This window comes from Aquila chrysaetos, chromosome 5 (assembly GCF_900496995.4).
Source record: "Aquila chrysaetos chrysaetos chromosome 5, bAquChr1.4, whole genome shotgun sequence".
In the NCBI taxonomy this organism is placed as follows: Eukaryota; Metazoa; Chordata; class Aves; order Accipitriformes; family Accipitridae; genus Aquila; species Aquila chrysaetos.
The window spans coordinates 67,643,390-67,668,607 of NC_044008.1; the positions used below are offsets into that span (position 1 = coordinate 67,643,390).

A 25,218-nucleotide genomic window follows, 5' to 3' on the forward strand; every position below is an offset into this window, starting at 1 on the left:
CATCAGCCTCACACCCACACTGTTAGCCTGCTGCCTCTGAAGGCAGAGGAGGAATCCCAGCCCTGCGGGGAGGAAGAGCAGCTACTTTCATCGTGCTGCAAGGCTGGGTCACCTACACACAGAGAAACACCTAAATAGAAGCACCAGCTGATGAACCTCTTGGTTTTACCCTGTGTCAGGCTGAGCACAGGAACACATGACAGCGGTCATTTATTTCCTAGATAGGTATTTTATAGGAATATGTATAATGGGAAGAAAGGTAGTTCGGAAATTTAGTCTGCAAATTTTAGACGAGCCTTTAGAGAAATTTCAGCAAGAGAAAAGGCTGAGCACTCACTGCCATCCTCCACCTGCATTTTCCTCCATTAGTCATGCTGCTCGAACAGGGCAGGGGTGCTCTGGCAGCTTGCGATTCTTTTCACCGTCCCCCGCTTTTAGCACCACACTCTCGGTCCCAGAGCAAAGGAGCACAGCACACAGCGCTGAGCATCCTCTGCTGTTCTATCGCTACAGAGGAAATACTTTACTTCCTTAGCACAATCATTCAGCACTGGAGCTGTTAAACAAATGCTCTGTACCACAGTTACACTTTTGAGAGCATGAAACAAATAATGATGTATGGTGGTGAGGCTCTTTTAAAGAGGTTATTATCTGTGTAATTGTTTTTTTTACAAAGATTAATAATCATAACAAACTCTGCAGGTCAGGCATTACCACAAGATGAGTGGTTCTGACAATAAGCAGTCACCACTGCATTTAGTAAGGATGCTTAATTGAAGCTAATTTCACTAAGTGACCTTAACAAATAGCAATTTCCCTTTAATATGGCAGAATGAGTGATTGTTTTTCATTTACGGCACAAACCTTCTATTTTTTTCCCCCTTCATGATCTAACTTTGAAGTGCAAACTCCTAAATGTCCTTTTATCCAAAGATTCAAAGGGCTGTGCACAGCAAAAGCTAACCTGCGAGGTTCTTTTCTATTTGTTCACATAAAGGATTTTACAGTCAGCTATTGAATACAGATTCTTTCTCTCAGAAATCAGAATACCAAGGCCATCCAAAGATCACACTAGTGGAACCACAGTGGATTTTGATGAATCCGCAAATTACTGAATCTTGAGGGGGAAAATGCAGCAAGCAAAATTTGTCTGTACTAGCCTCCGTGCATGAGGCACTTGTTACCTTCCCTCTGCAATCATATTCTTTCACGTACAATCCAGCCAAATGAGAGCCAGCAAAGCTGCTCCCTGCTGCTCCCTCCATGCCCTTTAATCAACAGTATGAAGCCAGGACTGAACCATGCCTTTCAGCCACACGGTTTCTGACTGGACAATAGCCCTCCACATCTACATTTAATTTTAGATAAACAGGACCCTAATAGTCCACAATTCTGATTAATTTTGTGGAGTCTTTCAGACATACAACACTTGAACTAGGAGAAAAATATCTAAAGTCAGGGGAAAGGATACTGAAAGAGGAATCCACACAAAAAAAACCCCAACATTAGACACATTCTCCTCTCAACGACAATGTCAGTTTTCTTAACATGGGCTCTTGAACAGGACGGGGAAAGAAAATGGGCTAGGACTGAAGCAGCCACCCTGATTTCCCTTAGACATTTCACTGGTTTATGCCATGACTAGAATTAAGTGGTTCAAAAGGGCTGCTTAGCACTAAACCAAACATTTTCATTCTCCTAAGCAGGCCCTTACAGGTGCCACAAAGCACTTCTGAGATCCATCAGTTAAGACTGTGTCTCCCCCTATTCCAAAGCTCCTGGCATGACTGTTTAAAACAGTGACAAAAGCAATTCTGACAACTTAACAAGCATATTAACAAAAACATTGTCTGTGATTCACTTTTATTTGCATGGCTGTGACCATGAAAAGATACACAGTAAAGAGTCAGTACACTTACTCGAAATCAGCATTTTCATTAGGATAATCATTGTGTGAGCCTGTTCTCAATTATCACCAATTCTGACCCAGACACTTTTTATTAAAGTAAAAAAGTTTCAATCATTTAAATTAAGACTCCTGCACAGTGTCAAAATGTAAACAAAAGAGAAAGGATATCTTGGAGGACGACATGTCAACAGCTGAAATAACCAAGATAGTACAGAAAGTATGAAACAAATAGAAATTGAGCCAATGCCAGCAGCAGCTAAATGCCCAAACTCAAGTAAACAAAGCACCCCCTTCACCTGCCCACTGAGAATTATTCTCAGTTCCAGATTTTCGCTCTATTGCACTTCAAGGATGTTTTTTCCACTCTTGCCTCAGTGCTTCTCTGTGGTAGTAATGCAGCCTCTGAAGTTAAACTTACCAAAGCAACATTCTGAATGTACCCATGAAAACTACAGCAGTCTCAACCTTGCTTCTGAACCAGTGTGGTTATATCAGAATGGCAAGTATTTTGTTAAGCAGCTAACTTCTCAACTTCATCTCCATCTTTAAATTCAACCATTTTTTCATATTTCTGCCAGCATGTTAGAAGACCTACCAGGGAGGGAACAAGGAATACATGGTATTAACTACTGCTGCCATTCAATTAGCATAAGCGGGGCTACAAGACTTCCAAGGAAAATAGTGGTGTGGATAAAGTCTTTGAAAAAGCATTTTGCTAGAAAAATTAATGGTCATGATTGTAAGATCCTGTCTTAACTAACATACTTGCACAATTCAAGTCAAAATTGAGTATTGTGTCTACTGACATGACGTTGAAGATAGTGGTTCCTATTTATACCGACAGCAAACAACTAATCATTGCCCTAGAAAACAATCTTTGAGGTTCCCTTCATACATGCCTACTCTTAAAAGAGAGGCAAGCTGCTAGGCAACCTTTGTAGCATTAATTACTGGCACTTAGACAGGCTGGTGTCCAGGGAACCACATTCCCCAGCTGAAGTAAACACGGAATTCAAAGAAAGTCAAGTGGAGCTTTCTGTCTGGTTAGCTGACACACGGTCCTGAATTTATGGTTTTCTACACTTAAATTATTTTGCTATAAAGTTATACCAGCAAACTCCACCAGGAAGTTCTCTTTCCAGTATACTTTAAAACGGTCACAAGAATTGAAAGAACTATACCAGCAGAAGACTTCTTGTTTTTAATAACTGTACCACAGGAGGGCTTCTGCTAAGATAGGGACCTCAGTAAAGGTCATGGGGGTTTTGGGTTGTTTGGGGTTTTTTTTACTGTTTTTATATCCCTTATGAGTTTAGCTGTATCTGCAGAAATTTATAGATTAGAATTATTTATAAAAAACATTTTATAAGTAGTTCTCTTCCTTATCTCAACTTGCTAACATTGTTACATTGCTAACAAATTGCTAGATTGTACCTAATGAAATTAACACAACAGAAGTAAAAGCACATCACTTAATTATGAACAAGGTCTACAGTTGTACAAATTTTCTTTCCATACATTCATATATCAAAATGAAAACCAACTGGCAAGACAAAAATATAGATAGGCGTATATGATATGCATTAAAGACTAATTTGTAGCAGCTTCTTTGGCACTCAAATGTCAAGAATATCAGTTTTCATTTCCTCTTTAGCATTAATTTAAAAAACTTGGGGATGTGACACGTCAAGATATTAAACCTCAGTAATAACCTAAAAGGATAAAAGGAAAAAAAAAAAAAAAAAAAAAAAGAAAAACTTCTTTTCAATAAACCCTAGCACCTTAATGTGTAATTTCACTTGTAAAGATAAAATCCCTAATATAAAACAAACCCACAATACCACAAATAAAGCAAAAGCCTTTTTTCAAATCCCACTTAATTTAACAGTAAGCTCCCAATTCAGATTAAAGTGAAATTGTTCAAAGGCCAAGGAGGTCAAATGAGTGCGGTGCAGCCTCAGGGCTGGTAAATGCTGATAAAAAGATTAAGAGATGGAATCATAAATAGATGTTAGCATTTCTATTCTTTATGTTGCTATACCAAAAATTTTGACTGAACTAACAATTGTGTATAGCTGGGTGGATTTTTCACCTCCTGACAAATCAAAGAAATATGAATAAGTGAAAAGCAATCATGTGTCATCATCAGCTTGAATAACTGAGGACTGTCTTTTAAGATCAAATGTCAAAAGCAATACTTATATAGTTAATAGTAAAAAAACCCTGGCTATCCATGATGCAGTTTTGAGAATTTCAAGATTTCTTGTAAAACTTGTCACAGAGCAATAATACTTCACTTTAATGACCCAATAAATAGTTCTGAACAGCCTTCTAACATTATCTGATATTGAGTCAGACCAAGCAGAACAGCAGAAAAAAGTAAAGCATCAGGTTCACATAGGTACTGAAAATCCACAAGTCCTAGTTCATTAGGATCCCTGAAAGTTGGTCTCAAAATGCTTTTTGAAACTACATAAACTTATCAATTTTCTTTAATTTCTAATAAAATAGTTCATATAATTCTTATGTGGCAGATGAATATCACAGAAGTTCATCATTAAAAGGGATCAATTTAAAAACCAACCCTCATGAGAGCTGTAACCTAGCTACAATTAAATGGCATTGTTTTAAAAGCATTTATAAGTTACTCATCACCACAAGACCTGAGAATCATGTCCCCCCCCCACCATGTACTTCAAGACAAAATTGTTCTTGTGAACTTTCAAGTCTTTCTTCTCTTGTTGATATAGGTAGGGGAAAACAGGTCCCAGGAGGAGTTCGGAGACTACAGTCAGTAATTCCCTATCTTAAAAAAAGCTCTTTATCCCTTTTGGTACTTGGGAGAAAATACAAATGTGTAGCAACAAGAGAATTCTAATCACTGGAAACATCCTAGTGTCTGTACCTTTTACGGTGCTCAGTATATAAAAATAGTATGCTTCAAATTACAGGATAACAGGAGCGGATAAGAGAGAGGCATTAGAGTGCTGCTAGTCACGTTAATCATATATACATTGATTGAATACTGAATGCTTTTTCAGTTTGTTTGACAAATTGGAATGGCTTTGGTAACCCCTCGCTCAGATGTGTGTTCTGTCTCATTCCCTTTTACATCATTCATTAAATCTCCTGGGAATACACAAAGGCTCTCTTTCCTGGCTGTCCTCACAGATTTCTTTGCTTGCCAAATGTTCAGGTGCCCTCTCATCCTCCAATTAACACCTTACTGATCTTACAGCAAAAACCTGCAGTGAATTTAAAGATCCCTTTCTATATGCCTGTAAAATAATCCCTCTCTGCCGTTTTACTGTGCATGAAGAGGGCTGTGCTTCATGGGAGTTGTGTTACATGCCCTCTGTGAGCAAAAGTGACAGCTAATGTCACAGGAAATGCCATACTCCCTCACTAAGTTTAACCTTGGGTACACCTACATAGTTATGACATGCAGGAGCTACTGACACATACTGAGTCGACTTTTTTTTTAACTTGTCTTTAAAGATAAGACATTAACATTCTGACTGTGCATAAAAAAAAAGGTTGGCAAATGGTACTTTTCTAAAAATAGCTAGATGGAGTGTCTAAAAAACACCTTCTCAGTGTTCCATACCTGCTCGTGGTTGCATCTTGTCTGCCTGCTAGACAGAAATACAACTGCAAGTACTACAGAGTCACATAGACAGATAAAAATCAAGGTGAGTTGCGTTCACTGCCTGTATTGTACCATATATAAGAGTTTTGGATTAAAATTTAGTTACTATGCAAGTATCCTTGTTTTCGCATTTGGCAGAATAAGATTACAGTACAGTCTTCCCAAAATACACTGAATGCAACAACTTACGTCAAGCATTTCAGGTATTTTTAGACTATGCAGTAGAATGAACACTGCAAGACTATTCTTACAGTTCACATTCTGAGTCTGTTTGTACTTTAAAAAGTTATCTTAGACAATGCTCCCATCACAGATTATGATGAAAATTTCATTGAACTCAAACTATTTGAGAGTCTGGCGAAGTCATGTCTTATGGTCCTTCATGTAGCATTACCCTGAGAAAGTTTCAGCAGCTATCCCAACGCAGTTCAATTCTGAGATGCTGAACCAGGAGACTGTTTTCAATTATCAATAATTCACAGATCTCAGGATCACATCCTTATGATGGCTAAGAGTAACTTCACGAAATTCTTTTAAAATCTTTCACGTCACACTACAACCCGATTCACTTTCTTAAAAAAACAAAAACCCTGTATCTGATAAAATTTAAGCACATGAAATAGATTAATAAACAAATCCTTGGGAAACAAGGAACTGGGTGATACAGATTAAGAAAATAACAAGGCAACATTTCCTACAGAAATACTTCTGCATATATAATTCTTGAAAAAGTCAGTGACATAAATTGATTTCTCAGTTGTGCAGATACATTCTGCAATATAATGTACTTTATAAAAATATCACTCATTCAATACAAGAATTCAAGTGTCTGCAGAACTAGAATATAGGAAAAACAATTTAGGAGGAAAAATGAAACTGTAATTCTGTAGCGCATGGTAGAGTGAAATTGGGTAATTACATTCTGAAAGGTACGTCTCAGAACAGAAGTGTTAGATACATAGATCTCTATGTTTCCCTCCATTTCTAATACCAGATTTTTAAGAACATGCATACCATGCTCAGTTGACTAAAGCAAGAAAAAAAGCCTTTCAAATTTGACATTTTTTTCTCCCATGTTTCACATTCAGTTAGACTGATGGTCATTTAGTAGTAGCTTCCTCCATGTTAACCCCTGCAGCAACTTGATCTTTTCACCTTGTTGCATCACTTCACAATAAACGTGCCTGTGTTTTTCCTTACGTTGAACTAGGCATAGTATCTAGATCAAATGCTGCTGTAGTCTGAGCTACGGGCAACAAGAGCTGCTGCTGCTTGCCACTCCACTGTAAAGAAGGTAATTGTTCCAAAGAAGCCCACAACCACCATGATCAGGAGTTGCCACTGCAGAAGGAAGTAGTTGCTGTAGAAATATGCAACTGCAGCACAGATGGACTGGGAGGAAAAAAAACACAATGTAAAAAGATAATCAGTGGAGATATCCAGGCTAGTATTACTATAGAAGGATTATCAAACTGACATATATACAGTTTAATATGCCAGTCTCAGTAGTAGGCTTCTGTAGAAGATATACAATCTTAAAACTTCATTATACTTCAACATATGTCTTGACATGGTACACAACAGATGTAGTTTTTACTTGTTATTTAAACAGCCTTCACTGCAGAAAACGAACACCAAACTCAAAAGCATTTGTAGCATCGCAAGTGCCGTTCTCTGGTATTTCAAAACATTTTGTCTAGAAACAACACACCCAAGGCTTTAAGACAACAGTCCAGAAAACTATTTCCAGCTTTAGAGCATCACAAACAATTCTATACCAAAATTCAGGATGAAATCCTTTGCAGAAACAACATCATTTTTCTCAGCTCATTAAAAAACCCAACCCAGTATTTCAATAACATTCCAACAGTCATACTTTCAAAAGGTTGTGTTGTGTAGTACCTGAACAAACTTGAAGATGGCAAAGGCAGGAGCACTGTCTTCTGAATACAGGAATCCTAAAATACTGAGGAGCTGGGTGTTAAAGCAGCTGTCTCCCAGGCCCAACAGAAAGCTGCAGAATATGGCCACCTCTTTGCTGAAGGAGAAAGAGAATCAAATTTAAAAGCCATTTGTTCAAACAGCTTACACATCTATAAACTATTTTTGGCAGACTTATTTGGAAACTGAGAATGGAAGAAAGTTATCAAACTTTAAAATTCCACTGGAAAAGAACTAGGAATGCCTGGCTTGGCAAAAAAAATAGTTTCATCAGATTTTAATTTCTTGAATGCTAAGACTTCTGTTACTGTTACCTGCAGTCAATTCTACACTGAATTAGAACCACTACAAGAACTCATTTTGGTGCTTGGAGCCACAAAACCCGCAAGGCAGTGATTAAAAGCTGAGACACACACACGGTGAGTTCATAAAAACTGCAGGAATATTAGAGAAATACCAATTTATTTTGCAGAAAAATACTCCAGTTAAATAAAGAATAGGCACCTGCACAGGCACAAATGCTTAGAATTGCAAGTTAGCAGCTGTGTCTGCACAAACTGACAACACTGTACTCTCACACAAATCGGCAAAAATACATCCCAAAAGAAAGTTGCAATGATGAGACAAGAAAGCTCCCTATATTATTCCCCTAACACTCCAGTTCGACCAAGTGGACTTTGGCAACAAGCGCTCAAAGACTTTGGAAACCAGCGCAGCAGTGCAAGGCCGGTGCTCCATGCTATAGTAAAATTGTTTTTTAAAACACTGTTTTAAAAAAAACTGAATTCCTGACATCTAGTACAATAGTTGCTGGTCTCACTATTGTACTAGATGTCAGGAATGTCAGTTCTGAAGTGACAGAATTGCTACCAAACATCCTTATGCTTTTTATTCTTATGCCATTTAAGTTCCTAAATTGGGTGCACACTGGTAGAATATCTACCTTTAATAAAAACAGAATTCCTGAAAGCTTTTTCTATGGAGTTAGTCACTACACAGAAAAGCAGCTTCGAGGAATTTTCTATTAGAAGAACAACCTGTTTATATACATCTTGAGTTATACCAGCCAAAGGAAAAAGTTTATATACCTTGGAATCATATAAGCAACATCATCTGTTCCTTCCATAGGAGCAATAGGGGCATCATTTGGCATGTTGAAAAAAATTAAATAAAAGGCTATGAAATGGACAACTATGCCAAGCATCACAACAGGGTTCCTCCCAAAGCGATTATTCTTGCTCAGTAAACCAAAGATTCCTCCACCTGTATGAGTGGAAAAGATTGGATAATTAAATCAGAACTGAAGATGTAAAGAACAGAACCAAACTTAAAACACTGGGAAAAAAAAAAATGCTGAAAACTTATATTATAAACTTCCCCATACTGGATAACTGAAAGATTGACAGACATGAAAACCGACCCAAGGAGTCTGCCAGATCTACCAGACCCATTTGCCAGATGACATAACCTTTGGGTTGCTAGAGAAGTCTGGGAAACACGGGCAGGAGATTTATCAGTTGATTGCCAATGAAGACACTTAAGCTTTTTGCCAATATCTTCCCAGTAGCCACTGTTCTCTCCAGTACTGCAACAGTACTAAGAGAAAATGGATGGCCTTGTGCTTATCTCTTTTAATTGCAAAACCATGAATCTCTCTATGGATCTAAGTTGCTAGTGAACAAAGATAGTGTTTGGTTTTGGTCTGTTTTGTTTTGTTGTTTGTTTTTTTTTTTTTTAAAAAACACTGCAGTACTTGAGTTTAAGCAAAAAAAAATTTACTTATGAACATTACTCATATTCAATTTTCTTCAAACATCAGATCTCACTTAACACAAGCTAACTTTTTTAAAGAAAGAAATCTTTAGTGTAATAATTTTTTAATAAATTCAGAATAGTTACAACATCACTTAAGAAATAATAAAAATGTAAACAGAAATCTATTTAAAAAACAGAATATCAAAATGCTGAAAATCCCCTAATAACATTGTAGCCTAGTGTTTCACCCATTTTAAGTCTTATGTATTTCTTTGCACTAACCGCAAAAGAATACAAAATCTTAGGATTCATAGTCATCAGTATTTCACATCCCAGTCCACATTCACTTTACATGGTGTAATGTATAATTCACAGCGCAATATGGAACCATGGTGACAATTTTATTTCTAATATTTCTTTTTTTGTTCACATAATCATTGCTGGAAGCTTGAAAGACAGTATTCAGTTAAATACAAAAAAACATTTTGAATAACTACATCTTAATCCTTTTTTGTCTAGAAGGTAGTAAATTTAGACTCACCCAAAATTTCTCCAACACCAATAAAAATACCAGAGAGACCAATAAGGCTTTTCTCTTCACTGCCAAACCTATTCACAGCACCAATACATGTTCCATATACTCCAGAAAAGAATGTTAATATTAAACCTTTGAAGAAAACCAAAGAAAATTTATCAATTAACTATTATGAAAGTTATGAAAAAATTCTTTATGTTTAAAGGCTGTTTCTCCCTAAGGTAGCTGTCAAAAACATATATTTAAATAAGGTATGCATAATGGAAGAAAACAGGGAATTTTAAACTATGTAATTATGATATTCTCTTATGTCAGCTTACAAAAACTATATTAGAAAAAACAGCGTCACTAACCAGCGTCACATGCACTCAGGTTCAGTACTGCTTCTGTTGACACAATCCCTATATATAGTTTATATTTCTACTTTTCAAGAACTTTGGCATTTCATCCAAATGGAAAGTGCCATGTGAAATAACACTTAAAGTAAACTGAAGAAATACAGCAAAATTTCAGTGTAAGTTTCCCCCCCCCCCAGTTATGTCATTCCTAAGAAAGACTCCCTGCATCCCCAAATACCAGTAAAGAGGTAAGATTCCTAATATGAACTGCTACCTTTCTATACATATATAATGAACTAAAACTGAGAAAGAACAACTGCTGTTTGTTTAAAACTCTTCTTTCTTTCTACTGCCATTACTGTGAGGAAAGGTAACACAGCTGCGTCCAACTAGCATAACTATAAGCAACCAGTGTAAAATATCAATTTCTTAACAGAAAGTATATTTAAAACAATGCAAAGTGTTATGCTTAAACAAAGAAAAGCAGCTAAAAAATAAAACTGTTTTTAATTCACCTCCTCTGTCTTTCGCTATTGCAAAAATATGGTACACCATATCCTGCTCTACATGTAGCAGGCTACTTAACATCGTAAATGAACTGCATATACCCCTCAAAAAGGGATGAGCTTTAAGTAGTCTTAACAATCCGACCATTAATTTTGGAAATAAAAGCTTTTGTTGGCCTCACAGGATTTTGTATTTTCCTACATAAGGTGGCAATATTGACCAGGAGCCACCAGATGGCAGCAGCTATTTTTCCAAGCTGGACTGATTCTTTTTCTGCTACCTTTAAGACCAAATTGCATATTAATCAGGCAAAACCTGACTGACTCCCTTCCTGTGTTATCTTGCTTCACATTCCCGTTGCACTAAACGTCTAAGAGAAATTCAAGCTAGTTAACCTGGGTTAACACAACATTGGAGATGCTGTGAAGTAACTTGTAACTCAGATTAGTGGCTGATGCAAGCTGACTTCATAGCTACTATTGCTATTTCTTTACCAGAAGCTGACTGCAAACTTTGGCAGATATTATGGCATTGTTTATAGTTTGTTCGCATCTAAGTTTTTCTTTTCACCTACAAGAGCTAACAACATAATGGTGATTCAGAGCTGAGGTTCGGAAGATGCATCTATTCCTAAAACTTAATTTGATCGTAAACAGAACTGCATTAGAAGCCAAATAAGGAGCAAGAAACCCCCCAAAAATCCGTTAAAGGATCCCAGTAACATTTTGAACATTTTATAGTATTTTTGTGGAAGCATCACCTCCGTATATGGCAAAAATAAATGTATTTTTACTTCACAATTCATACCTCAGTCCAACAATGGCAGACCAGGTTTAACTGAAGTTGCTAAAAAGAAAGAGACCTCTTGCCACAGCAAATACTAATGACAAAAATAGTTGAAAATGGCTAAACTTTTTCCCAATAGAACAAAGACTAAAATGAAGACTGTTAGTAATCTCCTATGCCTCAGTGGAGGGGACACTGAAAGTGTATTCTACAAAAGTAATTTTAATTCAAATGCAATGCAATTGCACTACAACCAATTGATAGTGTAATGCCAAATCACATAAAAACCAGCTATGTAAATTTTGCCTAACCCTCAGTTTGGGTGACCCAGAACTGTACTGAACCAAGCATTACTACATCCACCAGTATTTACAGATTTAGGTGCACCGCTCCTCCCATACAGAAGCACTTTCCAGAACACAGAAACGTCATAAGCAAGTAACTTGTTCAAAGTTAATTGAAATATTCAAATAATGTCTGCAGAGATATAGAATTGCAATCCTGCCCTGGGGTTAAAATTCCAAACAATGCCCTGACACTGCTACATGATTATACACTCTGCTTGCTTCATACCTGTGTAGGCTGTTGTAACACTGAGAAGCAGAATCTCTTTGGTGAAGCTCAGCTTTATAGATTTCTCTGTAAAGACGTAATAATGGAAATTAATATGATAACACTTTTAAGACAATATACACTTTCTTCTGCTCTTTGCAAAAATAGGTTGAAATTATGCAAACTGTGACTTTATTACAGCCAACAGAGCGCTAAACAAACCAACCCTGACCTGCCCTTTGAAAGAAATGTTTAATCTGAAATCCCTTTTTGTAAGAAATGCAAGGGGGGAAATATTAAAGAGGGGATACACAGTTTTCAATTACAATTAGCAGACATAAGACATCTCTCAGTTCATGGTGATTGTCTCCTAAAAGGATAAGTAAATTCTCAGTGAAGATCCCCATGTTCTCAAAACAAACTTAAAAGTCACAGGCAGACCACATCAAACTTCGACGGAAGCTGCAGATACTCCAGTTCAAAATTGTTGTTTTTAAGTGGTATCATTTGGTGACAAAATAAGACAACATGCAACTTCTCCTTTACCTTGTTATGTTAGTGTTTTTTTTTTTATTTTTGCACTTGGTTTCCCAAGTGGTGACCTGTTCTTTTGGAGCTCATCTACAGAAGGTATTGTGAAATGGCTTGGACCTGAAACTACACCAAGGAAGTACCCCTCCAAATTTCTCCTGGACTATACCAGTATGTAACTGAAGTGAAGTTTACTTCACTTTCTTTGCTTGCAGTTAAGCTTTGTTTGTATGATATGGTCACCTGAAAGGAGCACTTCTGAAGTGCAGGCAGCTGGCTCACACCAATCACACATCAACAATAATTTTACCACGTGTTACTTCAATGGTTCTCAAGATTTTCCAGCTGCAAGCCCCATTTCAGCTAGGCTCAAAATCACAAATACTTACATAGACAACTGAATTCCTATCATGCTCAAAACTCACCAGTCATCTCTGGTCTGAAAACCATTGCCATCTGGCAATCATTTTTCCAAGCAGGCCATGCCTGAAGGTCTATATTTGAAGTGGAATAACTGAGATGCATTCTTAAAACCTAATTTTTGTTCTAAGTGATTTGTACATGATCACATTATCAGCAGAATCATGGAGAGCTGGAAAGGATATGTCAGTATTTCTTGAAACAACTCTTATGTGAAACAGTACTTACTGAAGGCAGCCACTGCTCTCATCATTTTGTTTTGTGCAGACCTGGGTAAATACATGACTTAGTCAAAATGGAAAAAGAGTAACAACACTGTACCACTATACTGGAAGGCAGCTGAATTTTTCAAATTTTCTCTACATTTTCTAGCCCAGCACTATATACTGGAATACGCTAATATATTATTAAAAGTTTCTGAGAATCTACACTACTAACCACAAAATTTGTTTGCTTTCTGTACTAGTGAATGCTGCTCAAAAATTAACCTGGTTAACGGAATCTTTCTTCTGAGCACTTTTAGCTTTGAACATTTTTTCACTGGCATACTTACTGATGTTTTTCTAGCATTTTCATTGTTCTTTAAATAAAGCAAAAATATTTAAACTGATGCCTCAGGCAAAACTGTACTGAATCTATCTATCTGCGTACCTACACATTTCTAACGTATTTATCAGGGTGGCATATATATATATTTAAAGAAGCTATGAAAAACATGTTTCAGTATGTAAAAGATAACCTATAAAAAGGAGTAATTTCTGCTTATTCCAGCCTTTAAACTGGGCTGATGAGGGCAAGACAGACTATGAAAGGTAGATACATGTTTAATAATTATTAGTGGAGAAAAGGGGTAAAAGGTATCTTTCCAAAGGCACTTACTTATTAATGGAAAAACTTTATGTGCAATACTGCACTCCACCCTTGAAAATATGCCATATAAAGAACATTAATTCTCACTTGTTAAAGTATATACACTTTTCTGTTAAATCTGTAAATTCTACAGGTTGTTGATAACATTCATGTATCCAGTGTAGAGGGGAAAGTGAACGCACGATGTTCCGTTGAGGAGTAGGAGCACAAACGAGTGTGTGTGACAACATGGTATTGCCATAAGCACTTACGAGCTGTCCCCCAGGATTTCTTTAGCAGAATCTTCCTCCCCTGGAGCTGTTGTGTCCTCTTGTTTCCTAATCAGAAAGAACAGAACTGTGCCCACAAGACTGATAACAGTCAGAGCAATGAAGACAGTTCTGCGATCACTCTCTGTGGAAAAACAAAGAAGAGTCATAACTAGATACGCAAAAGCAATTCAAACCAATTCAACTACCTTCAAAGAACTAATACAGACATACTACGTAACAATGTTTAAATGCTTACTAATTTTCTAACTTACCTTCCACATGAAGCAAAAGGTACCCAGCTGCTGGCAAATTCCTGTCTCAGTTATATGATGCTAATAAAATATCGGCGTATTAAAGAGTGTCACTTGCATTTTCTGCCATGCAAAGGCTATGACCAAGGAGGAGCCAATTAACAAAGGAAGTGCATAAATTATTAGCAGAAGAAAGCACATCTTTCAAGACTTATATAATTCAGAGTGGACATAGCAAAGTACCCCAAAACCCTTCAGATTCCTCAGATAAGCTCTTTAGCAGCATCAGAAATACTAGCACTGTAACATCATAAACTGGTAGGCTTGTAAACTACAAAGGCCTTAAAACCACTGAAACCTAACTGATACAGCATACAGTGTGCAGCTGGAGGAAGGTAATTGCTGCCCTATGCAAGAGCTCTGCTGCACTAACCAACTTGTTTGGCATGGGAAAGTCTGTAATACAGAAGTCATTCCCATTTACAAATATTAAGCAGAAAAAAAAAAGCCAAGAAACAGCTAATTGCTGTGATTGAACCAGGGTATGATTCTGAAGATACTGCCTACATTTGTATTTACTTCCCCTTTAGCTTAAAGGTAAACATAAAATTGTTCTACATCAATTAAAAATAACACGTATGATTACAGATCAAAAAAAGTATGTGCTTCACCTTGAAATGCCTGTAAAAAGTGTCTCCAATACTTTCAATAACATTTAAGTCTTTATGTTAAAGATGAGGGAATGTGGTAGCTGACCTTTGAAAATTAACCTGTGCTGCACTACCAAGCCTATGTCTGTGGGGAACCTGAAAAGACAGATCTAACAGAAATATGAAGTGGACTATTCCTCTCAAACGGGCAGTATTTCTGAAGCCTGATAACTATCATTTAAAAATCAACATCTTATTCCTAATTGACTATAGCAGAAGTATCTTCATCTTTTAAATGTTAAAAGAATTGACCCTTCTAGTAGGTATTTTACTTTAACACTACAATAAAGGAAACTTTCACAGTCATTATAGAACAGGACAATCCACCCTATTTATTTAGAAAATTATGATTTTCCAGCAATACTCGGGTTTTATAATTAAAATCTTACATTTTGCTCTATTTTCACTATTGCCATTTCCTTACCCGATACCCCACCGCACCTTGCCTTACTTACTTAAGTGGAAATATCTGCTTTAAAACCAATGAGTCTCAACCACTATCCAGCTTCTTAAGCATATTAAGATTACTGTTCTCTCTCCTGCTCTTTATCAGTCTAGCACAATGTCAAACAAAAAACCTATAGTATTAATTACAATCCCATTAGGAAGTTAGTCTTCACAAACTATGCCAAGAAAGGAAGACTGAGTTCTTCACACACTCTTCCAGCAATGCTGCCAGTTTAAGCAGCAGCATCCGACTCTCAGTCCAGCTGCACATACCAACCTCTGTCTTGCTACTGCTTTGTGCCAGCACAATCAGTGCAGCCATGAAGGGAACTGGGATGGTTTTCCTTTCTTTTCCTTTATTTCACAGGTTAATCAATCTCCAATCTGATTTAGGACAGTCTACACCAGGAACTTACTTCGGAACAAGATAGCGTGTATATTAAACATATAGCAGCCATTCCAGAATACCTTTCCCCAAAATATGTGTATTTTGGCATAAGCATGTCTGCACAGGGAAAATCCCAGAGTAGCTGCTGTGGAAAACCTTATTCTAAACTAGCATTCCGAAGAATTTCATAGACAATATCCTGCAAGAAGGTACTCAAAGTGCATTGCATGCAGGAAAACAACATACATAATACAAGGGCCGTGAGTACCATGGAACACTGAATCAAAAACAGACTCCAAAAATAGAGTATATCTAACAATAAACTGGAAAAAAATTGTCTGCTATTGTACAAGTTCCTTGCCATTTTCCAGTTCATTATTTCATCTGTTTATTCATGCCACCGTATTTTAAAGGGTGGCCTCACACAAACAAGCAATACCCACCTGATATGCGAGTTTTTCCTTGCCAAGCGAAGTATATATAGAGGTTTCCAAAAAACAAGCTGTAAACAAAAAGGACAGCAAAGGTGAACTGCACTTTTTGTGGTAAGATTAAGGCTGTAGCATCACAGTAATACTATTCTATGCAAAAAATAGTACTATGCAATTGTGAAAGAAACAAAGACACTAGTCACTCTCCGTGCAAACTGCTTACTCTACGTAAAACTTCAAACAGTACAGGATTCTTCCCCATAATGCTGGCTATTCATTTTCAGCAATCAAGACACAAAGTGGTAGCAAAAATGAGGAAATCTGCATCTAAGTTGCCTCTCTCTAATTTTAGAAGGGTACAGGTTAGAAAGCTGACATATTTATGGAGATGATTTTGTAACACTTCTTTAGAAGAGTCATGTGTTTTGTCTGAAGTATTGCCCCAGCGAGGCTAAATTGGTTGTTAACAGCTCAAGGGAAATTCTGTATTCCTACCTACAGTTTCCTGAAATACAGTAATTCTGAATGAATAGTGATTCAAAACAGCCTGAGACAAGTTTCCTCATATAAAGCCATGCATTTTATTCACTGTAAAACACACAATTAGTTGGGTTTGTGGAAATTGCTGCTCTGATAATATACTGGTGTGTTAATTCTGGAACATGAAACTTAAGGAACACAAGAAGCATGCCACTGGCTCAGACTGATGTTCTACTAATCCAGCATTCTGTTCCCACGACAGCATTAGCAATGCCATCTAGTGCAGGCTCACCAGCTCAAGCACTTTCTGCAACTCATTCCCCTCATTATCTCCCAATACCCAGAATTGCTGTATTAGGAGTGGTAAAAGGTATCTCTCTTCAGGAACCATTTGTGGACCTGTTGCCAATGAATTTGTTTGATCCCTTTTCGACCTTGCTGACACCATCCAACTCTACACCACCCTGTGGCAGCAAGCTCCAAAAGTTTAATCACCCATTGTGTAAAGAAGCACTTTATCTGTTTCAAACCAATCCTCTTCTAGTTTCACCAAGTGACCTGAGTTCTAGTACAGCAGCATTTGGTGAGCAAGAGTTCTACATTCAGCTCACCTACTGCCTTTGTGTTTTAGTAACCCATCAGTACAATCCTCCTCAGACAATTTTTCTCCAAAGGAAAAGAGTCCCAGCCTTTTTAGTCTCTCCAAGTCAGCAGCTCTATTTTCTTTCGCATTTTTGTTATTTTTCCCTATACCCTAATTACATTACACTCTCCCAAGAGGCATAAACCATATCTGCACAAAATACTCAACAGCAGCAACACAGCATCCACTACCTTGTTCTCACTACCTTTCTTGATGCTGAGGCTTTTGTTGACTTTTTTGGTTGAGGCAGTGCTCAAAGCTTAATATCAGAGAACTATCAGCAATAAGACTTCTCTTCTGACTTCTGACTGCCACGTCCAACTTTAGTTTCTTCACTTCAACTTGTCAGTGAGCAGCCAGGTCTGACTGCTCCCTCAGGGAAGGGGGATTACACATCCAGCAGAAAAGTTGCCTCATGCCAGCTAGAGCCTAGCCTCACAGTACTCAAGCAGGGCAGACCCAAAAATTGTAGGCAGGGTCAACCAAGAGTCCAGACCATCATACAGGTTTGTGTTGACAAGGCAGGTCTGAGGTCAAGCCAGGAGGTGACTCCACAAACCAGAGTCAGGTCCAGTGATTGCCACACAGGTCCACAGTGACAAGGCAGAACACCACCAAGATGAGAAGTCAGTCTGTGGATCACCAGGATCCACAGCCAGGCACAGTCATGACTGTGGCTGAGCTGAAGACCCATACTCCTCCAATGCAGCTCCAGAAGAACTGAAAGCCCAGGGCTGAGTTTAAATGGGGCTCCTGGGCCCATGGGCAGATGGGAAGGGTGTGGTGGAGATGCCAGGTGAGGTTGTTCAGGACCGTTAGGGCTTATTAGTGTAGTCAGGATCCTGGCACAAATTAGCACAGCCCTCCACAACCAACAAGATTTCTATTATGTATGTCAAACGCTCCCCTAACAGAAATGTACCTTTTTAGCTTGTTGAGAGCAGAGGCTTGCAATATGTAACCTTCATTTGTTGTTCTATAATGCACAATAGCAATAGAAATGTTGCTTCCAGCTCTCCCTCCCACTTCACTGACTACAAGGTAGCAGTGGAGTATTTTTTGATGCAGTCTCCCACTTATCAAAAAGTGTAAAAAGTAGAATGTGTACACAACCAAAAAAAGATTAACAAATAAAGCTCACCTGGACTGTAAGAGTGCCCAGAATACTCCACTGTTCCTTCCAATGGTGTTTTCATCAGAATTTACAGTCAAGCAATTTCCCTGTGCTGTCCAGAGTACTGAAATATACACAATATATTGCTCAGGAAATAAAAATATTTTAGAGGTATATTCAAATATAGCAAAGAATAGTAAGCAGGGTAAGAACAATGCTTACCAGCAGCTGCAATGCCAATAAAAACAGAAGCAGTGTAGAAAGCCCATGCAGCAGGTTGGATAAAAACTGCAATATACAGGCTAGAATAGAACAGATCAGTTTATTGAATATAGACTTAAAGTGGACAACGCTCTTTAACAATCAGATATCTCACTTAGCTTCTAAATCAGCTACTCTCTCCTAAGTGACACTGGAAAATAGTTTAGGTCGTATGTGAAAAAAGTTAATCTTTTTACTCCACTAAGCATGTAGAATTTTTTTTTTTTATATAGTCATTAATCTGAGACCACAACCTGAACTCCACAGTCAGCAAAGTCTGGAAATGATGTGGAAAAAATACACTCTGCTTCCAGTAGGCTGAAGTACTCTGCAGTAACACATCTACTGATACAGACTGTCTCTGCAAGATACCCTCCTTAGCCAGTATAATTTCATGTATCGCATGGTAGCTTTAGGTGTGAAAAAATGAAAGAAAGATTTCAAAGGAAGCAGACAAAAATTCAAAATTAATACTTACCTATAAAATACGCCACTAACAACCATGGAGAGTTGAGGTCCTACTATTGCAACCACTGAAGGTGATATGAGATTTGATGCAGAGAATACTCCATAAATAATGGACATGCTACATAAATGAACAACAAAGACGATTAAGTACTTAAAATAAAATATAGGGTATAAGTGCAACTGATTTAAAAATGTTCAGTTGATTCCAAAATATCAAGTTAAGTACATACATAACTTAAGTAACTGCATAACTTGCATGGTCACACATTTCCTTCCTTTCTTCTGTTACCTTCACCTATTGCATCTATATGGGTATATAGGAGTGTACAGCATTTCTTAGATTGCTGAATAGAGCCCCAAACTATTGCAGGCAAGCACATCTTGTAATTTACAACACACATTTGTCAAACTGTGTCTTAACAATAGTTATTGTATTTTTTGCCCAGTACTTCTAGAGGAGAATGTTCCAGAGCCTCATTCGTCTATCAATGAGGTTTTCGTTTTCTGCCAAATATGCCACAGAAATTTTATAGATATATTTTGTGCTGGTTGTATTTTTAGTTTAAATTAAGATAGTAAACCCTTCAAAGCAGCAACCAGGTTTTCCTATATGACAGATTAATTTGGCATACAAAAGGTCCCTGATCATGCTTCGCAAGTTTGGCTACGCCAGTGCAATAAACAAACAGAATAGCTTTTCATGGCTTTGCTTCTCATCTTTCTGCCTGCTCCTTTCACATTGATGTTGCAGTATTTCCTGGAAGTTGATCCACACCACCTATCCTACATAAACACACAGAGGTGTACAAGGGTAAACAACCAAGGCCTTAGTTAGTAGTTTTATCTGAAACTTCCACATTCTTCATCTCGTAAGACAAAATGCTGAGAATGTGATGACAGTACGTTGTTTTTTCTCCCTACAAAGAAAACATGCAAAACAGATATGTAGTTCACCTAGAAATAATTCAGAGTAGAAGTAGAGTGAATGTGAGAAGCCTATGTTTTAAACTGCTTTAAGTATGTTATTAAATTGTGAAGTCAGCAGAACACTGCAATCTCTTGAGGGTGTATCTCTACCAGATGGAATTATAACTAGCTTCACCCTGCAAGGAGCAAAGTATTAAGAAGATCTGTGTAAATTACCTTGTGTAGCCACTGCCATGAAAATCCGTGTTGTTCAAATTTGTGATAACAGTTTGCTGTGAGGAGAACATCATACATTGTACTATGTTAGAATATATCCTGTAGTTTGAGAACACTTGCATCAGTTTGAAGTCAGTATCAAACGTTAGAATTAATCCTTAATAGACTCTACAAAGTACTTAAAATAATTTAAAGTGCTAATTACAACTCACACCACCTCCACAATGAAGGTGAAAGAGATATTTTGCAGGGAAACATCTATATCTGAAGCAGTAATTAGTACTTTAGGATTATATCATGATTTCATCAGAAAGCTTAAAATATTTCACAAAACTTTTGTTTCACTAAACACCCCTCTTAGGCAGATATGTATGACTATTTTAATTTGAAAAATGAGAAAAAAAGGAGAAGTTTTAAAATACTCTTAATTTGACCTAACTATGAGCTTCTGATAAGACCTTCCGTTATTTTCAGCTTCCTGTTATTTCCCTGTTCCTTTTTTTTTCCCTTCAATCAGCTTTAGTGATCATGAGACCATGAAATGAGTTGGATTGGCAGGCAGATCTGATTGAAAGTCACTTGTAATGACTTTAATGACAATAAATTACATGGTTGCATGATCACTAGGTCCAATTCAGTGGGGTGCTGTGAAGTCATTGCAGAACTTCTAAGATCACTGGGCTGTACTTATGTACTTATGTACAGTATCACACTGCACTATGACTTTTACAAAAACTATCCTAAGTAGTTATTTCTATAACGCAGTGAAGGACATTTGTATGTCTGAACCCAGAAAGGATTCTTCCTGCATGCAAGAAAAGAGAAGCTGTAAGACCTGTAGGCTCAAGAGGTATGTTGAAATCTAACTGTCCTTCAGGCATATAACTAACATTGAAAGCAATGTCAACAACTCAGTAAGTTAGAGGATCTGGGCTAAGTATGTCAGCAGAAGGATTCTAAAAATTTAAATAGTAAGAGTGCAACCTGCTTTTCATAGTAAATTTGGATTATTTTCTGCTCAATTTTGCTTCAGCATACAAAAAGATACCCGATACTAAAGCAGTAAATTACTTATTCAGATGGAAGGTGACTTGGCAGTTCCAGCAATTGTGGAAGTCTGACTACTTGTCATGTGTTATCCTCATACTCCCCCTCAATGTCTAGTTTGTTAGAACAGAAAAATACGTTAGATTAGGAAAAACACTCCAGGAAAAACTAGGGGCATAGTTAATAATAACAACTTAGGCAAATATTCCAAAAGGGACTATATAGAATAATCAGAAATATGGAAGGCCAAATGTAATTCAATTGTTAGATATTGCAAGCATCAAAACAGACACTATTTTAAAGTTCAAACATGTGGTAAGATTAATTTTCTACTTTCTAAGCAATCAGGCACAGTTACATATGTAGCTATGCTATCTTAAAGATATAAACTCCTTAATTATCCAGTTAACCAACTTAACCAACTTAACCAACTATCTAGTTAACACTAAACTAAAAGGAGACAAAATGCACATTAAAAAAATCACAAATAAAGCAATTATTACATTAGAGTACACAAAAGACAAGAAAGGATGAATAACTGTGATAGAAATGTGGCATGTTTTGAAATTTACACCTACCGCAATATTTCCACATGTTTGGAAAGCAGTGAATATAAACATAAATGAGACTCCCAAAATAATTATGTTGAAAAGTTTTTTTGATTCAGGAGACATTTTGTGTTTTCTTGCCAAGTCCTCAGCTTCAGTCTGGAAAAACGCTATTTTCTTTTAAAAGTTTTCTCTTAACCTCTGTTAAAAACAAACAAGCAAAAAGAATAAAACAAAAAAAAAGAAAGCTTCAAAAATGATAATTACTTAGGGCTACTTATTAGCTGCTAGGACATAACCATCAACTAATCAAGAAATCAGGTAACTCTCTTAAATAATGTACAGCAAAATCAGTAACTCGAAAAAAAAAAACCAAACCAAAACCAAAGAAAGGTCTGGTACAGAAGGTAAAGACCAAGATTCTCTCTACCTTTTCCCATGAAGTTGACAGAGCAGACTGCAGTATGTTACTTCTTCATGACATCACTTTCCCCCAAAGGAAGCAGTTTTCCAAATATCAAGCTAGTTCATCAGCTCAGTTTCTTGCCATTGTTCTAAATCAGAATTCTGGTCCAATACCTTTAAATCACCTGACGAAGGAAAGATGAGACATTTGTACAGGAGTCATTTCCATGCATGTTGGACAGGAAATAAGGAACATTTCACAATCTAGATCAGCTGACCCAGCCTAGAAAGCCCTTGTGCACTATGGGAAATGCAGTTTTATAAAAGCACACTTTTTCTACTTGAAAGGTTAGACATCTCCTAAGCCTTAAAATAAAAAGATCTATACTAGTTTTTAAGAATTAATATCTCTATCCACTAAATAATAACCAGCAAGATAAAAGAACAGTCTTAGAAATTCATCTAAGAAAACTGCCTAATTAGCTGAATTCAAACACACAAATAGTCATTCCAAGGGGAAAATGATTCCCACCTCAGAGAAACTACATAGCTCAATGCTACCAACACATATGCCCTGCACAGTGCTTCTGCCTTCCATTGCTTCAGTGACTCAGGAGAGGAAAGTCTTCATAATCTTTCACTGCTTTGTCTCAAGGAACAACATTCGGTTTTAGTAATTACATATCCTTAATATTTTACTTCACAGTATTTCTAAATAATATATTTAAGATCAATTGATCTTTTAAGTTTTGAAGATCTCTCTTAAAACATCAGCAAAACTGAAAGAGGATCACACATCTTGTATCAACTGAATGGCTGCTTTTTACTGTTAATATCGTCTGTCTGTTCTGTTGGGCCTCCAAGTCAGGATTGGAACATTCAGCTAAAGCAGCTCCACTTAACTGCTGGCCAAAGAGGAAAGGAAGGCAATTCAGAACTGATTGAAGTAAATGACAAATCAACAAATTTTACCTCTGTTACCTACAGTAGAGGACTGAAATCAAATCCGTATCCCAGCTATCATTACATATTTAATACTCTTTTAATTCCCGAGTTGTATTAAAAAATTTAATTTTTTCAAAACAGTATTTATTTTTTACTTGTGGAAGAAAGTCAGTATGATTATTCAGAGGCTGCTTTGCAAAGATCCAATTAGAATATCAAGGTGGTTTTTTTAACACAAGCAAAGCTCTCTTCTTTTTTTATATTATGAATTTATAGTAACAGATTTTTAAGATCCTCTAGGCACTGTGTTCCACTCATGCCTTCTTCCCCTTATGCCAGCATAAGCATTCATTTAGCTGCACAGCAAACTGGGCTGGTATGCTGGACCAATTCTTTTGGCAACAGCAGCAGCTTGTACTGAAGTGACTGAAACTACGGAGGAAGGGACACTGGAAACTCCCACTGACACTTTAAGGAAAGAAAGGATTTCAGCAGATGAATCACAAAATTTTTAATCAAAATTCTCGGGGAAAAAAGAACAAACAATATAGCATGAAGCAATACAAAACGTGAAAACCAGTACTAGTTTGATTTCTTAAGTCTTTTGTAGGAGGAAACAAACTGTTGCTTCTGGGTTTGTATTGATGTCACTGCTTATTTTTATACCTTTTCAGTGAAAAAGTTATTAAACCCAATTACAGTAACAATAAGGATTTCAATTCTAATACTGATTTTGCTGTCTTGTATTGATACTGTCATTGCATTAAACAAATCAGTAGAGAACTGCCTCTTCATTTCTATTCTTTTTTTAACACAGTATTATGAAAGAGATGGGTAGAAACACTTATCATGGTTGTAAGATGAGAACTAGGTGTTATTGTTTATGCTTGGAGTTTGGGCGTTTTAGTCAGCGCCTGAAGTGACAAAGCGACAACTTTTGGAGTGGGGGAGCAGCTTTCACCGAATTCCCTAGACAAAACTCAGGGAATCTGCTTGTCATCCCTACACAAGGGCCGTGCTAATCTTCTCCCTTGTTCCAACTGTACCACGCACGCTGCCAAAGCATGAACTTGCAGAGATCGCTGTGTGTGAAGGAGGATTTCTAACGTTTCCCAGCTCGGCTGGCAGCTCGCTCCCAGGCACCGATGGAGCCGCGGGAGATCGCCTCGCCAGCGGCCCGCGGGCAGAGGGCTGCCTGCACGGCTCTGCCACCCCACCACAGCGTGCATCTACCGCGGCGGGGACCCGGGAAGCCTCACCAGGGACCGCGACCGGCGGGGAGTGAAGGAGAGCCCGCGAAGCGCCCGCGCAGGCCTGCCAGGCCCCCCTCACAGCGCCGACCGGAGCACACGCCCGGCTGCAGCGGGAGGGGGCAGGGCGCAGAGCTCCCGCGGCAGCTGCCCCGGGAGGAACGCCCTCACGGCAGCCCGAGCCGAGGACCCCGGCCCGCCTCCCCTCACAACCCGCTCCCCTCCGCGTCCGCCATCTTAAACCGTCACCTCCCCGCCCGCGCGACAGGCGATTCCCTTCATGAACGCTTTTTTTTTTTTCACGCGGCGGAGGTTTCCCGCCCCTCCTCCCCCTGGCAGAGACTGGCCTCGCCTTATTTCCGTTTTTTTACCGTTTTCGGCACACATTGTTCAAAATTTCCCCGCCTCCGCCGAGTCCTTCCGGGTCACGGCGGAGCCGCCTTAACGATCACTTTCCATGGCAGGCGAGTTCTTAATTTAGAGGCCGGTTTTCCGCGCGCCTTCCAAGGCCGCCTCCGGGATCCGCGGCCGGTGAGGAGAAAAAAACCAAAGACGAGGCTGCCCTCGGGGAGGCCGCCGCCGGGCGAGGGGCAGGCGGGGCAGCGCGCGCCGGGCGGCGCTTTCCCTTCCGGGTCGCCGTCGG

The 25,218-nt window shown here is 38.1% G+C and overlaps 1 protein-coding gene across 6 annotated transcripts; it reads right to left on the reverse strand.

Moving 5' to 3' along the window:
* Nucleotides 1-1,846: 1,846 nt before the first annotated feature.
* On the reverse strand, nt 1,847-25,153 carry MFSD11 (major facilitator superfamily domain containing 11). 6 transcript variants are annotated; one of them, XM_030016175.2, is made up of 16 exons: nt 24,585-24,813; nt 23,208-23,285; nt 22,406-22,565; nt 22,006-22,176; nt 20,381-20,436; nt 19,248-19,355; nt 18,731-18,810; nt 18,536-18,632; nt 16,284-16,342; nt 14,045-14,186; nt 13,152-13,192; nt 11,994-12,059; nt 9,796-9,921; nt 8,588-8,762; nt 7,461-7,596; nt 1,847-6,950 (listed from the first exon to the last, which is right to left on the reverse strand). In XM_030016175.2, the coding sequence occupies exons 4-16, from the start codon at nt 22,099-22,101 to the stop codon at nt 6,783-6,785; spliced, it is 1,350 nt and encodes a 449-aa protein (XP_029872035.1). In that variant the 5' UTR covers nt 22,102-22,176; nt 22,406-22,565; nt 23,208-23,285; nt 24,585-24,813; the 3' UTR covers nt 1,847-6,782. The 6 variants fall into 6 exon arrangements, with proteins under 6 accessions (XP_029872035.1, XP_029872034.1, XP_029872033.1 ...); XM_030016174.2 differs by lacking the exons at nt 23,208-23,285; nt 24,585-24,813 and adding an exon at nt 24,947-25,153; XM_030016173.2 differs by lacking the exon at nt 23,208-23,285.
* Between the last annotated feature and the right edge of the window lie 65 nt (nt 25,154-25,218).

Bases quoted from the DNA above. Each gene is read 5' to 3' on its own strand.
- MFSD11 (XM_030016174.2), bottom strand. From the start codon at position 22,101: ATGTCTCCTGAATCAAAAAAACTTTTCAACATAATTATTTTGGGAGTC. The intron at 19,356-20,380 runs GTAATTTACACA...TCATTTATGTAG, and splicing joins CATGGCAGTGGCTACACAAG to CATGTCCATTATTTATGGAG. The intron at 8,763-9,795 runs GTGAGTCTAAAT...CCACTCATACAG, and splicing joins TGGTGTTGGAGAAATTTTGG to GTGGAGGAATCTTTGGTTTA.